The sequence below is a fragment of the Pyricularia oryzae genome, chromosome 2 (genome assembly GCF_000002495.2).
Source record: "Pyricularia oryzae 70-15 chromosome 2, whole genome shotgun sequence".
In the NCBI taxonomy this organism is placed as follows: Eukaryota; Fungi; Ascomycota; class Sordariomycetes; order Magnaporthales; family Pyriculariaceae; genus Pyricularia; species Pyricularia oryzae.
The window spans coordinates 7,021,465-7,044,416 of record NC_017850.1 but is presented as its reverse complement, the minus strand read 5'-3'; the positions used below and the strand labels follow the sequence as shown (position 1 = coordinate 7,044,416).

Sequence of the window (22,952 nt, the reverse complement as noted above, 5' to 3'; positions counted from 1 at the left end):
TTCGCCTCCTCATATCCTTCCAAAATCCGAGTTCCCGTTCGCCTCGTTCTCGCCAGTTTCAGCGGCTCCATATAACTAAAATAGCCTTGCAGTCATTTCCATACGATCGTGAATGGGTTTTTTTGATTGAATCACAAATGGGGTGTGGTAGCATTTGATGTTGTATTCTTTTGCCGGGGGTGACCCGGTTCGACCCCTCTTTTTGACAAAAGGCGCGCTAGGCCGCCTCTGGCTGTTTTCTCGGGTGTGATGAATTGGAAATGATATTGCAGACCGGTGATGTTAATTTCCTCCATGGTAACCTCGCAATCTTGGCTTCGTAGTAAGTGGTATAAGCTAGCCTTGACCCGCTTTTGTCCGAATTCCTTCCTTCGCAGCTCGGCGTCCTGTACAAGTCGGTAAGGAAGAGATAGCTTATGCAGCCCTTGCATATTGTGGAGATATGCTTGATATGCTTCGATCCGGATCAAGTTGGCCGCCCATCAACCTCGGGTCCTCGTGGAGTTTCGACCCAGCCTTCTGGATCGTGAGGGACTCGCATGCGCGCTCATCACAATCTGGCAAAACCCTGCATGTTTTTCCCCCTTGGAATCCAGCAAGCCAGCTTGTTGCTTGTGCGAACGTGGACTTAGTGGGCTTCACGGAAAGTGGCCACTTTTTTTGGTTTTTCTTCTTTTTCTTCGGTCACACTAACCAAAATTGGAGTAGTTGTTGTGACAAACGACATCTGCAGTCCTTCATCTATTCGCTACCCAACTTGCGGGGGATGAAGAAGTAATAACACTTGTGGTCGGTAACCACGTTGGGCGAAGGATTCTTTTTACATACATCGCCTATTGAATTTTTGCAACGTGACCAAAAACTTGCAATATAGTAGTCGAAATTACCATAATCACTTTCATACCCTTATCAGGAAGCTGTGTGTTTACTGTCGTCGAGCCCCGGCGCTGATCGGTCCCGTGCCATTCCGCAAAGGGACTCGCTTGGTGGATGTCTCTGTTGTAGGTAGCTGATCTCATCCCGCCCCAGCTCTCGAAAGTTGAAACACATCTGGTGGGGTTCGGTGTGCTTATCCCTGGGTGCGTGGATGTCCCCTCTCGTGCGATGAACAACTGACGATGCCAATCATTTCCTAGTGTAGGCCTAGTGGAAAGTGGGGTGTTCGCAAAGGCGAGTTCAGATAGGGAAACCAGGCGCATCTTTTGTGGGCGTTCAGAGCTGGACGGACGGGTTATTGCTTGACATACGTAGGTAAAGTCAGTGTTTACTGAATCTGGTAGGTACGCAGCATTGTAATAATTCAGCGATAGACCGGGCTTCCTATGAACGGTACTAAGGAGCTAATAAAACGACACTAAATACCCGAGACAGCCGCACAGGCTGCATTTCCGCTGCTGTCTGTGATTATAGCACGCTTGGCATATTATGAAGCCAGCCTTACGGTGTAATAGTGTCTGGTTGCCCGTACCTTGCATATCGCTACCAAGACATCGATGCGGCGGTTGTCGTCCACCAAGATGTAAAGCCTACCCTGCACCACCCACAGTACTAGAGTGCAATACAGTGTGAATCACTACGGAATGCGTACAGAACACAGTGCATGCCGTCACTGCTACCCCTCCACCTGTCCGTCTAGGCAGCTGTCGCAGCTGTCGAGACAGAAACATGAAGTTGGAGCAGCAAGCACTGCAAGTGGTGCTTTCACAACACTTGTACAAGCAGGACTGCATACATTGAACCGCATTATCATTTCTATCCGTGACCTGGTCATACAAGCCCGGCGATATGTCCATCACGATCGAGAAGATTCTTGCTGCGACGCCGGCAACGGTGCGCGGTCAGCCAACGCAACTATCCTGCGACTCAAAGGGTGAAAGGATAGCATATGCGGTAAGTTGCACTACCGTATACCCCGCAAGCTGTCTAGCTAGCCATCTCGACATGAGGAATGAACAAACTAGAACTAGACTAAGATGGCTGATGTTCCCCTCTCCCAATATAGTCTGGCAAATCTATCTTCGTCCGATCTATCGACAACCCCGAGATCTGCAAGCAGTATGTTGGCCACACTGCAGCCACCACCGTCGCCCGTTTTTCCCCTAGCGGCTTTTACATTGCTTCGGGTGACGTCTCTGGACAGGTGCGCGTCTGGGACGCTGTTGAGGCAGTCAACACCAAGGGTACGCCAAAGAAATCTTGACTTCAGCAAAAAAAAAAAAAAAAAAAAAGAGACCGGGGATCAACCTGCGTCGTCGATGAGGAGAGTTTCGGGCTCGGACTAACGGCTTCTCCGTCATACCGGTCATTCCAGGCGAATACCACATAATCTCTGGGCGGATCAACGACGTGGCGTGGGATGGCGACTCGCAGCGCATCATCGCCGTGGGCGACGGACGCGAGCGCTTCGGCCACTGCATCACGGCTGACTCTGGCAACAGCGTGGGCGAGATCTCGGGCCACTCCAAGGTCATCAACGCGGTGGCCATGCGCCAGCAGCGCCCTCTGCGCGCCGCCACTGTGTCGGACGACGGTAGCATGGTGTTCCTGCACGGTGCCCCGTTCAAGTTCGCCGCCAAGTCGTCGGACCAGCACACGGGCTTCGTGCTCGGCACCGCCTTCTCGCCGGACGGGACCTACCTTGTCACAGTGGGCCAGGACAAGCGGATCCACCTGTATGACGGCAAGACGGGAGAGCACCAGCGCGAGATTGGGAGCGGTGAGCACAAGGGCAGTGTCTTTGCGGTTGCATGGGCCCCCGACTCCAAGAGGTTCGTTACCGCTTCCGCGGACCAGACCGTGAGGATTTGGGACGTCGAGTCTGGTAAGACAACACGCACGTGGCGTCTCGGGGCCGAGGACGGTGTTGCCAGCGTCCCTGATCAGCAGGTCGGTGTGGCATGGCCAGCCGGTCGCAAGGACGGGCTGATCATCTCACTGAGCCTGTCCGGTGACCTGAACTATCTTTCTGAGGGTAGTGATGCCCCTGTTAAGATAGTCCAGGGTCACAACAAGAGCATCACCGCCATGAACACGGGATCTCAAGGTTCTCTGTTCACCGGTAGCTTTGATGGCAGAGTCTGTCGTTGGGAAGCTGCAAGTGGACAGTGCGGCCTCGTCGACGGGAGTGCACACACCAATCAGGTTACTTCCTTTGCGTCATTGTCAGGCAGAACCTACAGTGTCGGTTGGGATGACCAACTCAAGTCGGTGGATGAGGCTGCCAACACCTTTGCAGGCTCCTCGGTGGCGCTGGGCGCCCAGCCGAAAGGTGCAGCCGCGGCAGGCCGCCGTGTTGTAGTGGCACTGGCAACGGGCTTGGCCGTCTATGACGAGAACAACAAGCAAGTCGGCAAGCTGGATACCAGCTTTACACCCACTTCAGTGGCGGCCAACGGTTCGGCAGTTGCTGTCGGTGCTGACAACAACTCTGTTGTGATATACAAGCTGGATGACGGTGGAGCCCTCACCGAGACGAACAAACTGACGAAATCGACGGCCCCGATCACCGCCCTGGCATTCTCCCCCGACGGAAAGGCGCTCGCGGCAGGCAACTCGTCTGGCAAGATCGTCGCATACACTGTCGGCGGCAACTGGGACGTCCTGACCGACAGATGGTCGGCCCACACGGCGCGCGTCACTTCGATAGGGTGGAACCCGACAGGAACGCACGCGGTGAGTGGTGCGCTCGACACGCACGTCTACCTGTGGAGCGTGGCCAAGCCTGGATCGAGGGTGAAGGCGCTCAACGCGCACAAGGATGGCGTGAACGGGTGCTGCTTCCTCGGCGATGACAGGGTTGCCAGTGCCGGCAGCGACGGTGCAGTCAAGACCTGGACCGTGTCTGGGCTCCAGTGATGAGTGGTATCTGTGAGCGTTTGTACATAGCGAAACGAAGCTTTATGATAGATCGATCAAATACAAGATGTTTAGAGTCTGAGTAATGGATTGTTGATACAATAGAGAACTGGCAATTGTTGGACGGCCGGATTATGAAACTGCCCCTCTTGGGCTATGTAAATAGTAAACTGGAGGTGGCATTATGAACGCAAATAAACAAGCAATCAAGTTCACAAGGTGAAAGTTTTGAAACCCATCAGTAGCTGAGAAGCATAAAACATCAAATGCTCGAGGCAACTGTGTGTGAAAAGGTATCTGGGATCCCACGTAATTACCTCAACCAACGCCAAACAATGCATTGCAAGCCAAGTATACAATTGACAGTATTGTCACATATCTGGTGTGTACCAATGAAGGGGAACTGTTAGTTGGACATCTCAATAACAAGTCGCCGGTTTGAAAGGCCCACAAGTCTATGGGATCAATGTCAAGACACGGGCCTCGCATGAGGATGCCTCGCTGAACGGCTCTTGTTCTCAGACGACATGTCCGATGCCGAGGGCTGACCCAGCGTAGCCAGTGTAGACGAAGATGCATCATCATAGCATGAGAGCGTCATCCAGTCTAGCAGTGTAATACGCTCGTGTTCCGGGGCGGGGAACCCGGCGTCCTCGCTGACGCCAGCTGACACTTCCGGCTGTGGCGCAAGGCCGCCTGCGTACGCCTGCTCATGTGCCCTCCTGATGGCCTGAGGAAGAGCTCTATGTGTTTGCGAAAGGGGGGAGGACATCGGTATGATTAGCAATTTTAAAGCCCGGATATGCCCCCAGAAGGATGCGAAGGGGGGTTTTGCTCACTCGGGCTTCGCGGCCACGGCCCACCTCTCCTTGTCGAGGTGCGTGGCGAGCTCGGCCTGGTGGTTGTCCATGAGGCCTTCGTTCGGTACCACGACGAATGGAACGCCGCAGCGCGAGACGTCGACTACTGTTCCGGCGCCTGGTAACTCGTGGTGATGGGGGAGGTTTGCGGACACTTGTCAGCAAAATGCACAACAAAAAAGAAAATCCCGCGATAGCGGTTTACAACTACACCGGCCAGACAAGTTTACGACGCACCAGCATGGCATATCACGATCCCGGCGTTGCAGACGCCCTCGACCGGCCGGCACGGCATTATGTAGTCGCGCATGCTGGTAGTGTACTGAAAACAGTCGACTTCGACACCACAGGTATCGGCGACGGCGGCCAGGCTCGAGCGGAACCATTCCAGGTCGGAGCCGCACTGCACCGTCATGCGCACGAAGCCGTACCCGCGCATCCAGCGCAGGAACTCGGGCCGGAGAACTTGCTCCAGCAGGCTGCGGAAGCCGGCCGTGGCGCCGATGGTCACGAACGCGCGGCGCGGGAGGTGCGAGTGTGCAGCCTCGGCGGCGGGAGGAGATGTGTCGATATTCATCCTGGTGGTGAGTGGTGCATTCACGCGCCTGCGCTTTTTTTGGTGATGGGCGGCGGCGTGGATCGAGGCTGGAGCACGGGGCGTCTGCTTGTCCCGCGACAGCCCATCAAGGTGCTGGATCTTGGCGCGGCACAAGTTATATGCCAGGGCAAGATAGCTGCGCTAGTCGGGAACTCTAGCTCCTGACCGCACTCGATTGATTGCTTGTTCGGTCGTCTCCGCTGTATATGACGGAATTGATTCCTTGCTGTAGTCGCCGGCGTCGCTCATGGTTCGGTGAGAAGGAAATCAGATCGCAACGGGTGAATAGGGTAAAGTGGGTGCCCCGGTGGTGCAGTGGTGTCCGTGCACGCGTCAAGCTCCTCCCCTGTCGCGATCTCCGAAATTTTGGCCTGTGGTCGTAGTTGCAGCTCGGCAGTGATGTGATTTTTATCCTTCACTTTGATAATAAGCACCAAAACCACAACCGCCTGTAACATAAACCGGGCCAGTCAGTCAATTGACAGAGGGCTTCGAGCGCCCCTGCACTGTCCTAATTTTATGATGTCGGCCGCTTATCCTCTACGGTCGTGCGTCCGCGCCGGCAGCAAAACTTTTTCATCCCTCCAGGTACGATCCTCAACGGCAACAGGAAAACATGTCTCGGCCGATAGCCTGAGGTGCACGACGACTACGACGACGAATCTCGCAGCGGGACGACGATGGGCTTCGGGCAAGTCGGGGAAGCAGGCGGACGAGAGGACCATAGCAGGCATGGAGCTGTACGACGGGAAGCGCCTCCAACACATGATCGACGACCTGTTCGAAAAGGCGGGGACTAAATCCCAAAAGGCGGTTATCAGCGACAAGGCCAACGCCCTGGCCGATTCCCAGCTGGCCACACTCAGCAGCGCATCCAACACGGCGGAAAGAATCCCGAAAAAATACAGGACTGGTCAATATGAGTTCTGGAACGAGGGCGAAGACGATCCCGATTACATCAGCGAGGAAGTCCTGGATGAGGAGTTCAACGAGGACGATATTCTTTCCGGTGCCCACGGAAAGCTAGAGGAGCACAGGGAAATGCGCGAGTATGCGCGCCTGGCCATCTACGACATGCCATTGCTCTCGAGTAAGGACTTTTTTGGGTTTTTCGAATCACAGCTTGGCATTCAATGTTGCTAATCATATGGCGTCTTGCCTGGAAACTACAGAGTTTGCAAAACCGTTTGAGCCGCCCACCAGGGCTACTCCGCTACGATGGCGATATACTAGCTACTTGGGAGAGTTCCACCCGGCAGAAAAGAAGGTTGTCGTTGAGTTTTGCCCCGAAGATTTCGGCCTCACCGAGGTCCAAGTCTCCAAGCTGAAGAAGCTTGCGGGTCCGAGGTACAACCCCGAGAAGGGCACTATCAAGATGAGCTGCGAGAACTTTGAGCACGCAGCCCAGAACAAGCGTTACCTGGGTGATCTGGCCATGAAACTTATTGCCGAAGCCAAGGTGCGTTTACACCAAATACCATGTCGTCAAGTTATATGTCGATGATTGAGTAGTGTGGTGTAACAAGACTAACCATGAATGAATGAATGCAGGACCCCAAAGACACATTTGAGGATATTCCCCTGGATACCCGACACCACCCTATCAAGTCCAAGCCCAAGTTTCCAATGGAGTGGCGCATGACTGAAGACAGGAAGGCCCAGCTCGTTCAGCTTCGCCACGAGGCCTACCTGTTGGACCAAGCAAAGAAGTCTAAGGGCGCACTGATTGACGGCAGCGAGGTCATCAAGAAATCACTCGAGGCACCGACAGAGGATGCTGTTACCAGTGCCGAAGAGAAGCTGCTGCAGTTTGTGCGGGCGGAGACAAGCAAGTCCGGTGGTAACAGGCCGGCGGCACGTTGATGTCGGGTGGAGAAGTAGTTACGTCGGCTCACAGGGCGGGCAAAAACTCGCTTTTTGTATGTATACATGTGTACTATACTATCACTACCTAACCCATATAAATCGGCTGCACTGGCCACGTGTCAGTCATAGTTAGAGCATTCAGAAGGGCTGGATTGTATTGGACTGGGTTTAAAATAAATCGTGCTTATCTTCGGGATGCAATTGAATTCAGATGATTGATTAGAGGGTTGATATTTTCATCACGTCTCAAATGCGGTCTGATTAGAGTCGGTATCAGACGCCGGCATTTTTGTTGAGAGCATGTGCTTGCTGCTGGATTGACACTGACACAAATGCTCTGGCGCACACGGCCCGCGGCCCGCGGGTTCCCGCAGGACGCCGATACGCGGACACGCGGACGCGGAGACAAACAAGACATCCTAATCAAGGAGGGGAAAAGTCCCCCAGATGCCAATTGATTGCGACGGAATTCAATTCACTCCGATAGGCTAGCTTACCTTAAATACTTTACCTGATCGCGTTGCTATCTTGGAAGGCGTCAGCGGAGCGGGAGCGGCGTGGTGAATACCTAGCAAGGTAAGGGACATGGTAAATACAGATATTTGTTTCCTCCGGATAACTTCAATTCCACGCATTTCCCACGCCTGCAAACCAAAACTAAAGCTTTCGTCTAGACTAGTGGAGGTTTGACTTTGGAAGAATTAGGTTCCTGGACTCGCACGCGAGGTTTAAAATCAACAAGCAGTTGTATCGGAGATTGAAAGTTGCAGGTTGATTTTAAACCTCACGTGTAGCCAATGTGAGGCTGGTAAACTCCGCATTTGAACACAGCTTTAAAAACGTTACGCTTGCAGTGTTTAGGCTCCGCTGGACTAAAATCGAATCGGCCCTAGAAGCATAAAGGGGATAGATTTCAGCCCCGACAGTCTGATCCCTGTCGTGCCTCGGCCCAAGGAAGCTGCCAAATGTGGGGTAAGGGACCCTCGCATTTGATGCTGTCATGGAAAAAGGAGATAGAGCTCCCTGTGAAGTGAGTCCAAGTTTAGGTAGCATCTGGCTCCTCAAACAAATTTCCAACGGCCAGCATTTTGCTTCCTCCTCAATTGCCAGTCCTGCTTCATCCGTTCTTGCTCTATTTGAGATTGCGCAACCGATCAATTCTATTGGAGGGAGGCAGTCAAACAGTCCAAGCAATTCAGCCTGGACCCCAGCTTTGCCACGCCCGTCTCTTTCGTCTCATCTCGCGGTGGTACAGTACGTACTTCACAGTCTCAGGTACGCACTGATTACACGGAGTTTAACTCAAAGCCGCGCCTCGATCACTATACATTCACCTCATCCCTTGTCTACCTATCTTGTTTTCACCGGCCCCCTTTTTTCTTCTTTTTTATTTTAAGCCCCAACATAACAAACAAGCTAGTCCGTAGCATCCAACACCTGCTACTCGTGTCACAAACACCAACACAAACTCCAACAGGCTTTACAACCATAACGGCAAACCAATTGTCAATATGGGTTCCAAAGCCGGGATTTCTAGCATACCGGCCTTCGAGGCCACAGCCCTGGACAGCATCCGGCCGACATGCGACAAGGTGCTCGAGATGTTTGCCTCTCACAAGACCAAGGACTTGGAATGGCGCAAAGTCCAGCTGCGCAAGCTGTACTGGGCCGTCGAGGACTACACCCCAATGATCCTCGAGGCCATGCAGCTCGACTTTGGAAAGCCGGCATACGAGGTCCTTCTCAGTGAGATCTCCTTTGTCAAGAACGACTGCATGTTTATGCTTAGCAATCTGAACACCTTCGCCAAGGATGAGTACCTCGGCAGCCCACATGTGCCGTTTGCGTTCCGCATCAACCAGATCAGGACGCGCAAGGAGCCGCTCGGGTCCGTCCTCATCATCTCGCCGTACAACTACCCGTTCATGCTGCTGCTCTCCCCCTTGGTTGGAGCTATTGCCGCCGGCTGCACGGCCGTGCTGAAACCCTCGGAGCTGGCGCCCCACACGGCCGCCGTGGTCAAGGAGATGATCGAGCGCCGCCTTGATCCTTCAGCATTCGCCGTCGTCAACGGTGCCGTGCCGGAGGTCAACGCACTCCTCGACTGGGCCCAGTGGGACAAGATCTTCTACACGGGCAGCACCAACATCGGCAAGATCATCGCCAAGAAGGCCGCCGAGACCCTGACGCCCGTCACGCTGGAGCTGGGCGGCCTCAACCCCGCCTTCATCACACGCCATGCCGACCTGTACCTCGCGGCCAAGCGGCTCATGTGGGCCAAGACCTTCAACGCTGGCCAGGTCTGCCTGTCGCAAAACTACGTCCTGGTCGAGCGCCCCGTCCTCGACAGCTTCATCGCCGAGCTGAACCGCGTGCACAACGAGTTCTTCCCGCGCGGCGCCAGGGACAGCGAGCTGGCCCGCGTCATCAATGAGAGGCACTGGCTGCGCATGAAGAAGATGCTGGACGAGAGCAGGGGAAAGATCATCATGGGCGGACAGATGGACCAGGAAACGCTCTTCATGGAGCCGACGGCGGTGCTCGTCGACTCCGCAGACGACTCCATGGTCGTGGAGGAATCCTTCGGGCCCATCTTTGCGGTCATGGCGTTTGATGACCTCAACGCCGCCATCAAGCTGGCAAACAGCGTCGACAAGACCCCGCTTGCGCTGTACGCATTCGGCAAGGACCACGAGACGAATAAAGGTAAAGGCTGAGCCCCGAGAAAGGAGGTGGTCACAAGAAGGTGTGACTTGACTTTTTGTTTGAAAACCGATTGGCTAACAACTGGAATAAAACTCCGCCTACAGTCATCAACGAGATGACATCGGGCGGCGCATCCATCAACGACTCGTTCGCGCACGCACAACTCAACTCGGTCGCCTTTGGCGGCGTCAAGACTTCGGGCCAGGGCGCATACCGCGGCAAGGCTTCGTTCGACTGCTTCTCGCACCACCGCACCGTCGCCAAGACGCCCGGCTGGATGGAGTCGCTGCTGCGGGTGCGCTACATGCCGTACAACATGTCGGAGCTCAAAAAGCTTGCCATGCTGTCGTCCAAGAGCCCCAACTTTGACCGCCAGGGCAGGGAGGTCAGGGGCCTGGCCTACTGGTCGTCTCTCATCTTCGGCATGGGAGCCGCCGGTCCCAAGGGTGCGTTTGCGCGTTGGCTGATTGTCTTGGTCGCTGCTTACGCGTGGATGAACAGAGTAGCTATTACGAACATATACCAGCTGGTCAAGCAGCTGGCTGCGATGTACTGAGGTTTTCCTTTTTCCTTTCAAGGCGAAAATCGAGAAAAAGGATGCGACGAGAAAAAGTATCGGGCATTTCTTTCATGTTTCCGTCTTTTCCTAACACTTACCGGTCGGGGTTCCGCGATCTACCTGGTCATGATACGGCCGCCGGGGCTCTCATGTTTCTCCTTTGTCGCCCTTCAGTCTTGGTATGTAACCAGTGTGCACCCATGTAATATAAACTCGATATCTAGTAAGCCTTGTGCGATTTACGGAACAGACTCACCCATACAGTTTTGACAAGGGATGAACGCGCCAGTGCCATCGAAGCTTGCATATCCCGTGACTGGTACGGGTTACACTCGCTCGGAGGAAGTATCCGAGCCAATGCCTGGCCAGGAGATGCCTCTTGGGTATGTGAGTGATTTTGTTAATTTAGGATCGCGTACCACCAATAATAAGTTCGACGAATGAAGGTTAAGGTTACGTTACCAGGGCAAATTAGACTCTGGTTATTGGATATGACTATAGAGAGTAACGCATTATTTTTAGTCACGACCCTCCCAGCCTAGCCTGAGACGCCACTTAAAAGGGGGCTAATATTGTTTTTCGCGTTCAACCCACCCTCAGCAAGGTCGCATATCAGGAACGCACACGTGGTCATCGGGTTATTGCATCATCGTTTGTACAGGAACGACTACGATGTGCGATTGTTCGCTGGGGAGTTGGGTTTGTGGTTTCACGATACTAAGCAGCCAGAACGGGCATATATGCATGGCAGCCCAACAGTCAAAGGGAGGTCAGAACAGAAACTGAATTAGCAGAGGGAAATGAACGAATCGGAAACCGAACAAAGCCCTGGCAGGCGGTGGTCGAGAGCAATAAGGAAATGTGTTATACCATCCCTCTCTGTCTTTTGTATAAATTCAAAAAGGCACTGATTGCCTCAAAAGGTACGTCCTTTGCTCTTGGGACGCCCGATGTTAGCACACTCTTGGGTTCACATCTTTTGTGGAACACACATGCTGTTTTTCTATTCTCTTTGGTGACAAAACAAAGAACTTACGATCGCGTGAAAGACCAACTCAGCATTAAATCGATAGCTTAAACCTTCTGTCAGATTGGCTCGTCGACCGGTGAGCCGTTCTTTTTTTTTTTTTTTTTTTGCAGGTAGTGTCAGATCAGTATCTAAGTACTGATACAACGGCTTCTAATGTGGGAGGGTTAGATGACTGCCCCGAAAATACTCGATTGCCTATGCTTCCGAGATACCGGCGATGAAAATATATCATGAGGTCACTGGCTCGTATCTCGTTCTGGAGCTGGATTATTTTTCAGCCTTCGGTTAAGGACTCGAGTCGAATCGCCAACGCGGCCTTGAAGATCAAAGCAAGGTACCTAAAGAGCACCCAGTGTAGGGCATTTTAGTACATGCCCATAGCGAGCACGAGCTCTGTGGGGAAAGGACGCCGTCTGCTTGACCCGCGGACGCTCATAGGTCCTGGGTCGTATCATCAGAAAGGTCAAGGAAACGGAGAAACACGGCTGCAATATGAGATCAGCCAGTACAGCCGTCATGGTGGCCTAGAAGTGCACAATGCAAAATAGACCAGTTGCAAACCCTTGGACCGCAAGCCTATGCAAGCGGATGCAAGCAGATGCAAGCAGGCGGCAAGATTCTCGAAATACGGCGGCTGGATCAAAGAAGAAAAAAGGGGGTGAAAGAAGAACGATCGGCAAAAGCCAGCTATAGTGAGGCAACAGCAACAGTACCGGCACAAGAGAATGCTCTGCCGGCGCTGTGCTTCTCCTTGCTTAAGGGGTGGCGGCTCTTGGGGTAGGCAGTGTCGGCAAACACCTCCTTTGGGTGGTATTGTCATGCTACTACCTCACTGCGTTAAACGACTCCTGTTGGGATAAAAGCTTTGGGGCTGAGGATGAGCAGGTCAGGCTGCTGACGGAACAGGAAGAGATGCAAGCTCCACTCGTCCACACCACTCGATTCTTGTTGAGTGTGGGATTACAAGCTCCAGCAGGGGAGGAATAGTGACACACGGAAGCACGGAGAAGTGCAAGAAATGAGAAAGATAACTTGAGACAAGAGAAAAGTGAGGCGAGTCGGAAATGGTGATGACGCTCAAGTCAATATGTCGAGAGACTTGGGCAAAATGGCGGAGCGCTTAATTACTTGGCTCCCTCGAGGTATCGTCTGGGTGGTCGGACGGAAAACCGGAACCATTTGTTCTGGCAGATGAGACAACCAAGATCAAATCTTCCCTCTACCGATTTCCAAATAGGGCTTCACCGGGGGAATAAAAGCAGCCTCATCATGGTACGCGGAGGTACTTTCGCAGAAAGACCAATCTCGATTCTCGGTTGCTATTGCCAGCAAATCTCGACCACGCGTCAAAAACGCCCATTTCTAAGGGGATGAAAGCAGCACGGCATATTTGATTGCCAACGGATAAGATGTTCTGAGGAAGGGGCGATCGTGATCATGGTCGGGGTTCTTCGATGATCGAGCGGAATTGGTTACATGAATAGCCCGGAGCCGAGGTGGCTCTGGCCATTTCTAGCGAACAGTACAGTTTTGGGGTTTGAAAACCTAAGCCGACAATGGTCTTGAAGCAAGCAGAAGAAAAATCTGCGGAAGAGCGTGAACCGCCACCAGGCCCACCCTCTAAACGTCATTCCAGAAACCCTTAAACTGGGTACCTACCTGGGGATCTAGCCAAGCTGTCTTGAGTGTGGCTAGGTATGGTTCTCTGCTGCCTTGAGCATAACGGGGTTCCGTAGTTTAGCGGACCAAAGAGAGATTCCCGATTTTTGAAAGCCAGTCCTCGGGGAATTTCCTACACCTAAGACGGGCGAAAGAGCGGTTGGCATCATCCAAAATCAAAGAGTGCCATGGTTTCATTGCTTCCAGGCCTGATAGGGGAATGAAATTGGATTGAAATTCAGGTCACCTCAAAGTTACAAAAAGGACTTCGAGATAACGTTAGGAAGGTGAGCTGTCATAAGCGACCTTGTGATACCCAAACTACCAAGGTAAAGACTGCAGCTCACCTATTACACTGCATTCTGTAACGCAGGGGAAGTTGTTTATTGGACCTGATCTCACCAAGTGCGGTGGCACAGGTAGTTATGCATATAATCGACGCCAATATATCACACCATGAGCTAGGGGAACAAAGAGGCTGGACAAAACCATCAGAATGTTTGTTAGCTGAACAATGCGCCCACGTTTGATAAAAGGATTGACTGAACGGTTGGTACATCGGGACATCCCAGTTCATGCAGTTTAGGTAGTTTTGGCGGAAGCTGATGCACAAATTTGCAGGGTTACGGAAAGCGAAAGAGCTGGTTTTTGGGATCTCCCCGCACCCGGAAACCGCTGGCATACGGGTACTTCACTGACAGCACCTTGCAGCCAAGAAGCGGGCTGCGGTGTTTTTTCTACATGTATGCGCGACCGCACGCACCACTTCTCACTCTTCATGCAGGTCGCCAATCTGGCTACATGGGCGCGCGGCTAGAGCACCGAATTGGGGAGTACAGTACCCCTTACCTGCCTATACAATTATGTCGATCTCCTATCAAGAGGCTGCCACGTTTCCCCAACGGGTACATGGATTGTTGTTAACCGTGGAGGGATCGAGTCAAAAATGACTTGTAGTTTTGGATCGGTATTCAGACCTTTCGGGAACATACAAGTCGGGTCGAGTGGAAGGATTAACAAGTTTACAGCATGCAGTCAGATAAAGGCAACCACAGATCTCGTTAACCGAGTAAAAAGCTGTACGGATAGGCATGCGGCCTTTGCGAACTCGGAGTGGATTCGCAATTAAGGCAACCGCGACCATGGCTTACAGACATTGAAAGCAAAAGGTGCCCACCGAACGAAGCTAAGTCAAGTATGGGTGGGTACCTGAATGTAGATATACCGACGGGATGCAACTAACGCATGCACAGCTACCGCTATATGGATCTTCTTCGAGTACCTTGAATAGGTACTTAGCTACCACGATGCTCTTTTAGCCTTACCTACATGCGTCACTTGTGGCAGTGCCATGGGAAATATTACCAATGTCAACAGAGACTGGACAGGATACCTCGCCAACAAGTCACTCCTTGTGACGAAAGATCAGCCAGCTGCAGATTGAGGAAACACAACTTCCCCTGTTTGATAAGGTCAGTGCAGGGGCAGCCTGAGTTAAACCAGTCGGGCTTGGACACGATTGCAGATGCTTGAGGTGAGTGATTTGGGATTTAGGAAATTGATACATGATATATCACATGGGAACCTAGATGTCTATGTAAGTTTTGCATGTGCGTCGTGATACAAACATGCGGTCACTTCCTCGCCTTTGAACTTTCCGGTGAGTTAGCAACCTTAGGTGACCATTCTCAAGATTGAGTTCCGAGTGTTGCTTGGGATACCAACGAAGTAAGGATCTCGAAGGGGAAAAGCCTACCAGCCTCATTTTTTTGATGCAGGACGGGGGACTAAGGTAGATAAACATTTCTGCCCAAGACTAAGGCACCCATAAACCGGACGCAAACCACGATATTTATTCAGCCCCTGCCTCTCTCGCACTTTTTCCTTCATCCATGCCAGGCCATCTCTTGATATTCCTCCAAACGAAAAAGCCCTAAAAATCTGCTATTTAGTTGCATGTAAATTTTTGCCTATCATTTGCACCTCTATTTATTCTTCTTGTCATCGGTTTGCTTTTTTTCGCTCTGCTACTCATCACCTCACGTCTCCTTCCACCCTGACATTAAGCACAATGTACGACAACAACACCCCAAATCAAGACGACTACATGGACCAGCAGTACTTTGAGAGCCAAGAGATGGCCAGAGACTCCTCGTTAGGGTCTTTTGGCAGCGCTGTCTCAGGGCAATCTGCCGTCTTGAGTTGTCCCACACCTGATACCCTGTTCTCGAACCAGGATCTCCTTCAGGGGGACCTCGGCCAGCAGTTGCAACAAACACCTGGTGCCATGAGCTTCGATCAAACCCAGTTAGCCTTTAACCAGGACCAAACAGTGCAGTACATGGGCTATCAGGGACACGGTGATACAGGCTGGGTTGCCAACAGTGTGGCTTACGGTCTTGTCGGGTACCCGGGCACGCTAGATTATGGGGTCGAGCTGTACAATCAGCATGGAGCGGCTCCTTGGAATCCCATCCAATCTGTCGTTGAAGCTCACTGGCCACAGCAATCACCGTACCATGCTGTGCCAAACTCTGAGTGAGTGACCCATTTATCTATCCGTCGATTGCTCTTACAAGCCACACATATCTTCTGCAAAGATCCCTCGAAACTTTCGGCACTCGTTCATATGTGCTAACGGAGCTCTTTCCAGACCGGACCCAGCTTTTACCATGGACGACACTTGGCTGGAGGAGCCTGCCAATGAGCCATCGGTCCAGACGGTGCAACCGACCACCCCGGCAAAGGGACAATCCTCCACCAAGCAGCAGTTCCGATGCCCGCACGAAGGCTGTGACAGCGTGTTCGATCGCCATGCCAACCTGACGCGGCACATGGCAAAGAGCAAGAAGCACGCCCTAGCGGAAGGCAGCGCCGGCAAGCCCGAAATATATAACTGCGGATTCCGCACCTGTCAACGGGCTGGACGCGACGCCATCCCGCGCAAGGATCACTGCCGTGAGCACCTCCGTAACTTCCACAAGCAGGATCTTTACAAGCGCGGCGAGAAGGTGGAGATCAGCTGGCTCCAAGAGTGCCTCATCGACAAGTCCTACTGGTACTGCAACAAATGCCTGGCGAGGAACAGCACCGTCGGCGTGTCGTCTCCTTGGAGCTGCCAGCGCTGTGGAACAAACTGTGAGCCCGAGAGAGTCAACATCAGGCTTCAACTTGAAGGTTAGGAAAGGTTCGACTGGGAATTTATTCAGTCTTTGCCTTACCACCTTACCACCTAGACCAGAAACTCGCCACCGGACCCCGAGACCTTTCACCGGCCGAATGCGAATTCAGTAAATAAGAGATACAGACTCTCACTGCGAGAAAAAGAGCAAGAGGACCACGATGTGCGACACTGCGAAGCATTCGCCTGTCTCTTGTTGGCGGATATCACTCTCTTGGAACACCGATCTCATGTTTTTCACTGAAAAAATGGCAGAGAGAAAAAAAAAAGAAAATGAAAAAAGGAAAAAAAAGCAACAACAGAGATACTTCACAAAAAAGTACAGGCTCGAGCAAAGTCCAGTTCGTTCAAGGGCAAGACAACGGAATTCAAGATGCACGACTGGGCTTTGTTTTTTCTTCTTTCCTTTTTCCCTTTGTTTGTGCAGTCGCTCTTGTCGTGAAAGGCGCATCCTATAATTTGCTGTTCTCCCCTCTCGCGCCTTTTTCTTCTTGTCTTATTCTTGTCTTATTCTTTCCTTCTTTTTTTTCTCTCACTTCCTTTTCTGTTTTCTCTAATGCATCAATTACACGAAAAAAGGTATCAGCACGAAAACCGGAGTCAAGGAAAAAAAAATCGGTCCGCAAGCAACAACCGGACGCGAATGTTTACGTTTACTTTTCAAGGATATGAATCTTTTTGGGTTGGAAAAAAAACGATAAAAAGACAAGCAGGTTCGGGTTGGGTTCTGGTTCTATAAAGCCATCGGATGGGATGAGGGACATGAAGCTTTGGACGGGTCTTATGTGGTATTACGTTTTTTTTGGTTGGTCTGGCTTAACAATACCCGGGTGTCATCCATGACGGACTCTGGATGCACTCAGCATGGAGCTCCGCGTTTTTCGCTTTGATAGCGCTTCTCGCGGACTCTAAACGTTTCAGCACTCTCTCTCAGCCATGAGGAGAGGTGCTAATGTATACCTACTCTGTAGGTGGTAGATAGGGACGGAAAAGGAAATACACAGCGGGGAAATCTCATCCCACCCTACATGGCGACCCATTCGCCTGTTTGTGCTCCTTGGCAGTCTTGATCAAAGAAAAGAATGAATGGTGGTCTTGGTTGCATGTCCATTGCTACGCTACCTTGGACACCAGACGATTTGAAGTGAGTGCATAATTATAATTGACAGCGGCCGCATTGAACAATCCCCGCAATCAGTGTGGGGAGCAACACTAATAGGGTACAAGTGTGGGGAAAGCAGAAAAATAAACTAATTAGAGCTCGGCCTACTCGGGCCATACTACTTTAATATGGAAGCCCCCTTTGGAGCTTGCTCCGTAGGGCCGGGTTCGTTTGGGCTAGGTAGGTACGGAAAAATGGTCAATCTATGTACGTAGTAAATGCTACACTGATGCGAGATCCAACCTATTCCAAAGATCTTGATCTAGTTTCAGTAGACAGCTCTAGCTTTGTTCTGGTTTGAATCACCCTTACCAGAACGAACGAACAACTCGCGGCCAGTTCAGAGGATCAATGACCTTGCTGAACAAATACCAATGCATCCTTGCAAAATAGCTGCAAGCATGATAGGTACCTAATCAAGTAACCTAAGGTGTACCCCATTCGATGGCGTCGCAGGATCGCCTGGCGCTGCATGGCGTCGGGGCTCGCCCGAACAAAAAACAGTACCTTCCAAACCCATCCCCGTCATGGCAAAATCAATCATTGGATGGACGAGAGGGGGCGCAGTACGCTGTTGATGTAGTGCGCGCGACGGCATGGGGGGAAAATGGTCACATTAGCTCACTTTTGGGAATGCGCGACAGACAGACAGACCATTTCCCCTCAGCCGAGAGCTGCCATTACCCTGCTTTGTATTTGACTTCCCCTCATTTTTGTTCGGGTTTGATGTTTTGCCGGTAAAATAGAAGGGTGCTCGTCTGGTGTAAAAACTAATTATCTCCTACGTAAGTTGGTCTAGAATTTTTTTCCATTCTTCTTTCTCTCCTTTTCTTTCCCTAGGCAACATATACAAGAGAAGAAAAGGATCGGGACATCATCATCATAGACCAATAGTCTTCACAGCCCTTTCTTATAGGTAGAAGCTTTCCCTGGCCACTCCCCTAATCGTCCTAGCGTCACCTTTGCAGGGGTCTCGACGCGATTGGAACCCCCCACCCGACCCTCTTTGGGATCCACGCCGGCGCCGAAATCGCAGCAAGCTTGTGAGAAATACCGTATTCCGAGAATTTGTGAACACCAACTCGGGCTCTGACTCCGTTCTTGCATCTTGGCCAGTCTAGGGAAACCTCGATAGCACGACTCCCCGAGTCTTAATTATTTGTTTTGCCTCGGCACAGCTCCTTGTTTACCCCCCTTTTCTGACGTCGTTTGTCTGCCGCAGCGCGGGTTTCTTATCTTTTTTTTTTTACTCCCTTGTACCCCGTCCCTCCCCTCAAGTCTCCGGCCCAGCATGCGTCCGGCCGCCTCCCGCGTTTTTGGTCAATCGGCCTTCCTCGCTCGTCAATCGCTACTCCGTCCGCAGCAGCAGCAGCAGCTTTACGCCGCCCAGTTCATGCGTACAATGGCGTCCCAGGCCAAGATCAAGGTCAAGAACCCAGTCGTCGAGCTGGACGGCGACGAGATGACCCGCATCATCTGGCAGAACATCAAGGACAAGTTCATCCACCCTTACCTCGACATCGACCTCAAGTACTACGACCTCGGGCTCGAGTACCGCGACAAGACCGATGACAAGGTCACTCTGGACGCCGCAGAGGCCATCAAGAAGTACTCGGTTGGTGTCAAGTGCGCCACCATCACCCCCGACGAGGCCCGTGTCAAGGAGTTCAACCTCAAGCAGAGTGAGTAATTTTTTCTCAATTCTCCAAGCTTCTGTGACCCCGATGACGTCGTACCGAATCCAGGCTTCCCGTGGATCTGGATCGGCTAGCAGCGCTAATACGTGGCGGGTGGAAGCTCCGAGAGGTTGTGTAACCCCGATCGCTGACAAGATACAACCATACAGTGTGGCTCTCCCCCAACGGCACCATCCGTAATGCTCTGGGCGGCACCGTCTTCCGGGAGCCGATCGTGATCCCGCGTATTCCGCGCCTGGTGCCGAGCTGGCAGAAGCCCATCATCATCGGCCGCCACGCCTTTGGCGACCAGTACCGCGCCAAGGACATGGTCGTGCCCGGCGAGGGCAAGCTGACCATGACCTTCACCCCCAAGGGCGGCGAGCCGCAGGAGATCCAGGTCTTTGACTTCAAGAACGGCGGCGGCGTCGCGCAGACCCAGTACAACACCGATGAGAGCATCACGGGCTTTGCCCACTCAAGCTTCAAGCTCGCCCTCGCCAAGGGTCTGCCGTTGTACATGAGCACCAAGAACACCATCCTCAAGAAGTACGACGGCCGCTTCAAGGACATCTTTGAGCAGCTGTACCAGTCGACCTACAAGGCCGAGTTCGAGGCCAAGGGCATCTGGTACGAGCACCGCCTGATCGACGACATGGTCGCCCAGATGATCAAGAGCACAGGCGGCTACATCATGGCTCTGAAGAGTAAGTGGACTTTGCCCATTTTCGATTTGTTTCTGTGCACAAGCGAGAGAGACTTGAGAGGATTCACAACTCACAAAATCCCCGAAAAAATAGACTACGACGGTGACGTCCAGTCCGACATTGTCGCCCAGGGCTTCGGCTCCCTCGGCCTGATGACCTCGGTCCTCATCACTCCCGACGGCAAGACCTTCGAGTCCGAGGCCGCACACGGCACCGTGACTCGCCACTACCGCGAGCACCAAAAGGGTCGCGAGACCTCGACCAACCCCATCGCCTCCATCTTCGCCTGGACCCGCGGCCTGATCCAGAGGGGCAAGCTGGACGAGACTCCCGACGTCGTCGCCTTTGCCGAGACCCTCGAGCGCGCCTGCATCGAGACGGTCGACATTGACGGCATCATGACCAAGGACCTCGCCCTCGCCTGCGGCAAGACCGCCCGCAGCGACTACGTCACCACCAACGAGTACCTCGATGCTGTCGAGAGGAGGATGAAGTCGAGCCTCAAGGAGAAGCTGTGAATTTAGAGTTTCTGTTTGTTGGGCCCTAATCTTAGCTGCATCTTAATCTGCCAAGCAATCTATCTCATCTTTTGGGAGGGTGATTTGACAAAAAGCAAATTCTAAGCAAACCCCAAAGGCCGACACCCCGAATTCAACTATACCCCATATGGCAAGGTTTTTCTCTCGTGTTCATGATTTCTTTTTTTTTTTATGGTCGGTTTACCGTATATACGCGTACAAGCTACAGTGTGAAATCTTGGTTTTTTAGCATCTTTGTGATTTGCCCGCGGGGGTAACACAACGCGCCTTTTTTGGGATTCCATGACACAGCCCAGCATAGTGTGTTTTTTTTCTTTCTTGAAAAACATCACAGATGTATATAGCTCCATCTTGGATTTCAATTCACCTCGCATCTGATCATGATATTATTGACCAATGGGCTCAAATGGTCTATGACAAAACATAAAACGCAGGCGAAATGTAAAGCAAAGAATAAAAGCTACGCAGTGACAGCCTCATGCAGTCCTTTGTTTTGATAAAACAAGCTATTCGTACATGAGATTCTAAATTTATTGAAAACCGCTAGGAATTCATTAGGAAAACTCCCGCCGATTAGAGAAAAATGCCCAAACGCCAAACGCCAATGCTCCATTACGTTGTGTGACTCCCACACGAATAGAGAGTACCCATGTTTCCCTTTTCCCGCGTCCCGGGCTAGAAACAATGAGATGAACCAAAAACAAAAGAGAAATAGAACATGGGAAAATTACTCTGCATCCTCGATAGCAGCATCCTCGTCAGCATCAGCATCAGCGACGGCAGCAGCCTTGGTCTTAGCAGTCTTGCCGGACCTAGCAGACGTTGGTGTCGCGTCCCCGGCCTCGCTCTTCCGCTTCTTCTTGCTCGGCCGTGCGGAGCCCCCCTTAGGCCTGTAGCCCGCGTCGTCGTCAGCGGCGCGCTTGCGCTTGCCCTTAGCAGCGGTTGGAGTCGCCGCCGCCGTTTCGTCAAGCGCCATCTCCTCGCCCTCTTCGTCCTTAGCCTCGTCGGCCACGTCGGCCGTGGTGACGGCCGACTGGCGTGAGCGCTTAGCAGCACCGCGGGCGACGCCAGAGGCGCGCTTGGTGGCAGTGGTGGGCGTGCTTGCCGGGGTGGCTACCTTGCCGCCTCGCTTAGCGGGCTCGAACTTGGCCCGGCTGCGGGACCCAGATGGGCGCTCTGGGTGCGGCGTCTCGGCGGCGTCGACATCGACGACTGAGGTTGCCTCGGCGTCCTGCAGGAAGGTCTTTGGTGCGTGCTTGCGCAGCCAATTGTAGACGCTGGTAGGGTTGCGGAGGGCAAAGTCGCGCGCGGCGGCGTTGGGGTCGGCGGTTGCAGAAGTTGCTGCTGCTGTTGCTCCTGCACTGCCGGTGGGATCGCGAGCCTTGGGAGCGAGGGTTGGCACGACGGGTAGCGGGGACAAGCCGCGATCGCGCCGGTCCTCGGCGATGCGCTGGTCCAGCTCCCAGAGGTAGTTGTCGATGTCGTCAGCCGTGAGGAAAGAGGCTGGATGCTGGTGACTAGCCGAGGCGAGCATATCGGCGCCAGGGCCTTCGCCGCCCACACCGGCCTCAAGGTCGCTGACAACGTTAGGGAATAGCTCTGCGGCGGCAGCGTATCGGTGATGTGGGATCTCCACGAGCATGTCGCGCAGTGCCTGTGATGGCTTTTCGGCACCGCGGGCCCTGTCATTCCCGGGCATGTCGATGGGCAGGTACATTTCGCCTGGTAGGATGTCGGAGGTGCCAGCAGACGAGAAGGGGATGCTCAGGTCGAAGCGCTTTTCTGGAGGGATCTGAGGCGTATTGTTGACCTCGAGTAACAGGTCGAGCAGACGGCTGGAGAGTGAGAGCAATGCATGTTAGCTGCGGTTGACACCAATTGAGTTGCTACCAGGTACTGCGTAGATTTTCAGTGAGGTAGGATATGGGCAATGGGTCCTACTCTATCTCGATGGCTATGCGTTTGTTCGTCTCGATTGCGCGCATTTCTCGCCTGTAGATCTCTTCGCCCTCGCGCATCTTTCGCTCAAAAGCGTCGCGCATCTTTCGATATTTTTTCTTCCATGATTTGTACGACTGCTTTGGTGCTGGGCCGTCCTCTTCTGGTGCGTCGGCTGCCTCTTCCATCTCTCCATCCGAGTCTTCTTCATTAGGCTCGACCTGGTCTTCGGAGTCGTGCTTTTTAATCCATTCTCCGACTTTGCCGTCGCGTTCTGTACTTTCCTCCATCGCAAAGCAGGTGATGGTAAGGTAATGGCGATGGTTCAATGCTGATGGTGTGGTCATGCAAAAAGTGCAATTGAGGGCGACAATTGGAGCTCGATTGATTCAAATGTGATGACACGGTTCGCGTTCGCGCTTTTTTGGCTACAAAAACTCTCGTGACGATTCGGCAATCTGATCCATGCTAGCTGAGCATCAGCATTTCGCCTGCAGTTGCATTACAGTACGTTACCTCACTCTGCCTGGCAAACGCACCATGCTGGACCGCGCTACCCTACCTCTGAGGTGCCTTGCTGGTGTGGGGCCGCTGGACCTCCGAGCCCCGGCCCCTG

General features: G+C 52.8%; 8 protein-coding genes across 8 annotated transcripts; 5 read left to right on the top strand and 3 right to left on the bottom strand.

The window, feature by feature from the left end:
• The first annotated feature begins 1,609 nt into the window (after positions 1-1,609).
• Positions 1,610-4,079, top strand: MGG_07273 (WD repeat-containing protein 2). Its single transcript, XM_003715449.1, has 3 exons — positions 1,610-1,890; positions 2,003-2,180; positions 2,312-4,079. The coding sequence occupies exons 1-3, from the start codon at positions 1,786-1,788 to the stop codon at positions 3,853-3,855; spliced, it is 1,827 nt and encodes a 608-aa protein (XP_003715497.1). The 5' UTR covers positions 1,610-1,785; the 3' UTR covers positions 3,856-4,079.
• MGG_07272 (uncharacterized protein) lies at positions 3,885-5,582 on the bottom strand. Its single transcript, XM_003715448.1, has 3 exons — positions 4,953-5,582; positions 4,695-4,833; positions 3,885-4,598 (listed from the first exon to the last, which is right to left on the bottom strand). The coding sequence occupies exons 1-3, from the start codon at positions 5,290-5,292 to the stop codon at positions 4,325-4,327; spliced, it is 753 nt and encodes a 250-aa protein (XP_003715496.1). The 5' UTR covers positions 5,293-5,582; the 3' UTR covers positions 3,885-4,324.
• Positions 5,583-5,697: 115 nt separating this feature from the next.
• Positions 5,698-7,406, top strand: MGG_07271 (mitochondrial ribosomal small subunit component). Its single transcript, XM_003715447.1, has 3 exons — positions 5,698-6,403; positions 6,486-6,772; positions 6,865-7,406. The coding sequence occupies exons 1-3, from the start codon at positions 5,833-5,835 to the stop codon at positions 7,174-7,176; spliced, it is 1,170 nt and encodes a 389-aa protein (XP_003715495.1). The 5' UTR covers positions 5,698-5,832; the 3' UTR covers positions 7,177-7,406.
• A 12-nt stretch (positions 7,407-7,418) lies between these two features.
• MGG_15891 (uncharacterized protein) lies at positions 7,419-7,766 on the bottom strand (the record flags this gene model as incomplete). Its single annotated transcript, XM_003715446.1, has 2 exons — positions 7,419-7,598; positions 7,677-7,766. 2 exons carry the CDS (start codon positions 7,764-7,766, stop codon positions 7,419-7,421), a joined length of 270 nt encoding a protein of 89 aa, XP_003715494.1.
• Positions 7,767-8,082: 316 nt separating this feature from the next.
• Positions 8,083-10,718, top strand: MGG_07270 (fatty aldehyde dehydrogenase). Its single transcript, XM_003715445.1, has 2 exons — positions 8,083-9,885; positions 9,990-10,718. The coding sequence occupies exons 1-2, from the start codon at positions 8,691-8,693 to the stop codon at positions 10,439-10,441; spliced, it is 1,647 nt and encodes a 548-aa protein (XP_003715493.1). The 5' UTR covers positions 8,083-8,690; the 3' UTR covers positions 10,442-10,718.
• A 4,486-nt stretch (positions 10,719-15,204) lies between these two features.
• MGG_07269 (uncharacterized protein) lies at positions 15,205-16,315 on the top strand (the record flags this gene model as incomplete). Its single annotated transcript, XM_003715444.1, has 2 exons — positions 15,205-15,671; positions 15,787-16,315. The coding sequence occupies 2 exons, from the start codon at positions 15,205-15,207 to the stop codon at positions 16,313-16,315; spliced, it is 996 nt and encodes a 331-aa protein (XP_003715492.1).
• Positions 16,316-18,502: 2,187 nt separating this feature from the next.
• MGG_07268 (isocitrate dehydrogenase) lies at positions 18,503-20,911 on the top strand. Its single transcript, XM_003715443.1, has 3 exons — positions 18,503-19,158; positions 19,323-19,859; positions 19,953-20,911. Exons 1-3 carry the CDS (start codon positions 18,768-18,770, stop codon positions 20,375-20,377), a joined length of 1,353 nt encoding a protein of 450 aa, XP_003715491.1. The 5' UTR covers positions 18,503-18,767; the 3' UTR covers positions 20,378-20,911.
• Positions 20,744-22,821, bottom strand: MGG_07267 (uncharacterized protein). Its single transcript, XM_003715442.1, has 2 exons — positions 22,340-22,821; positions 20,744-22,233 (listed from the first exon to the last, which is right to left on the bottom strand). Exons 1-2 carry the CDS (start codon positions 22,681-22,683, stop codon positions 21,126-21,128), a joined length of 1,452 nt encoding a protein of 483 aa, XP_003715490.1. The 5' UTR covers positions 22,684-22,821; the 3' UTR covers positions 20,744-21,125.
• Between the last annotated feature and the right edge of the window lie 131 nt (positions 22,822-22,952).

Coding starts and splice junctions, on each gene's coding strand:
- MGG_07272 (XM_003715448.1), bottom strand. CDS start 5,292: ATGAATATCGACACATCTCCTCCCGCCGCCGAGGCTGCACACTCGCAC. Junction 4,834..4,952: donor GATCGTGATATGCCATGCTG/GTGCGTCGTAAA, acceptor ACGAGTTACCAG/GCGCCGGAACAGTAGTCGAC. Junction 4,599..4,694: donor GCCGTGGCCGCGAAGCCCGA/GTGAGCAAAACC, acceptor GCAAACACATAG/AGCTCTTCCTCAGGCCATCA.
- MGG_07270 (XM_003715445.1), top strand. CDS start 8,691: ATGGGTTCCAAAGCCGGGATTTCTAGCATACCGGCCTTCGAGGCCACA. Junction 9,886..9,989: donor GGACCACGAGACGAATAAAG/GTAAAGGCTGAG, acceptor CTCCGCCTACAG/TCATCAACGAGATGACATCG.
- MGG_07273 (XM_003715449.1), top strand. CDS start 1,786: ATGTCCATCACGATCGAGAAGATTCTTGCTGCGACGCCGGCAACGGTG. Junction 1,891..2,002: donor GTGAAAGGATAGCATATGCG/GTAAGTTGCACT, acceptor CTCCCAATATAG/TCTGGCAAATCTATCTTCGT. Junction 2,181..2,311: donor TGAGGCAGTCAACACCAAGG/GTACGCCAAAGA, acceptor CGGTCATTCCAG/GCGAATACCACATAATCTCT.
- MGG_07267 (XM_003715442.1), bottom strand. CDS start 22,683: ATGACCACACCATCAGCATTGAACCATCGCCATTACCTTACCATCACC. Junction 22,234..22,339: donor CGCATAGCCATCGAGATAGA/GTAGGACCCATT, acceptor CTCACTCTCCAG/CCGTCTGCTCGACCTGTTAC.
- MGG_07268 (XM_003715443.1), top strand. CDS start 18,768: ATGCGTCCGGCCGCCTCCCGCGTTTTTGGTCAATCGGCCTTCCTCGCT. Junction 19,159..19,322: donor GGAGTTCAACCTCAAGCAGA/GTGAGTAATTTT, acceptor ACAACCATACAG/TGTGGCTCTCCCCCAACGGC. Junction 19,860..19,952: donor CTACATCATGGCTCTGAAGA/GTAAGTGGACTT, acceptor CCGAAAAAATAG/ACTACGACGGTGACGTCCAG.
- MGG_07271 (XM_003715447.1), top strand. CDS start 5,833: ATGATGTCGGCCGCTTATCCTCTACGGTCGTGCGTCCGCGCCGGCAGC. Junction 6,404..6,485: donor CGACATGCCATTGCTCTCGA/GTAAGGACTTTT, acceptor TGGAAACTACAG/AGTTTGCAAAACCGTTTGAG. Junction 6,773..6,864: donor AACTTATTGCCGAAGCCAAG/GTGCGTTTACAC, acceptor GAATGAATGCAG/GACCCCAAAGACACATTTGA.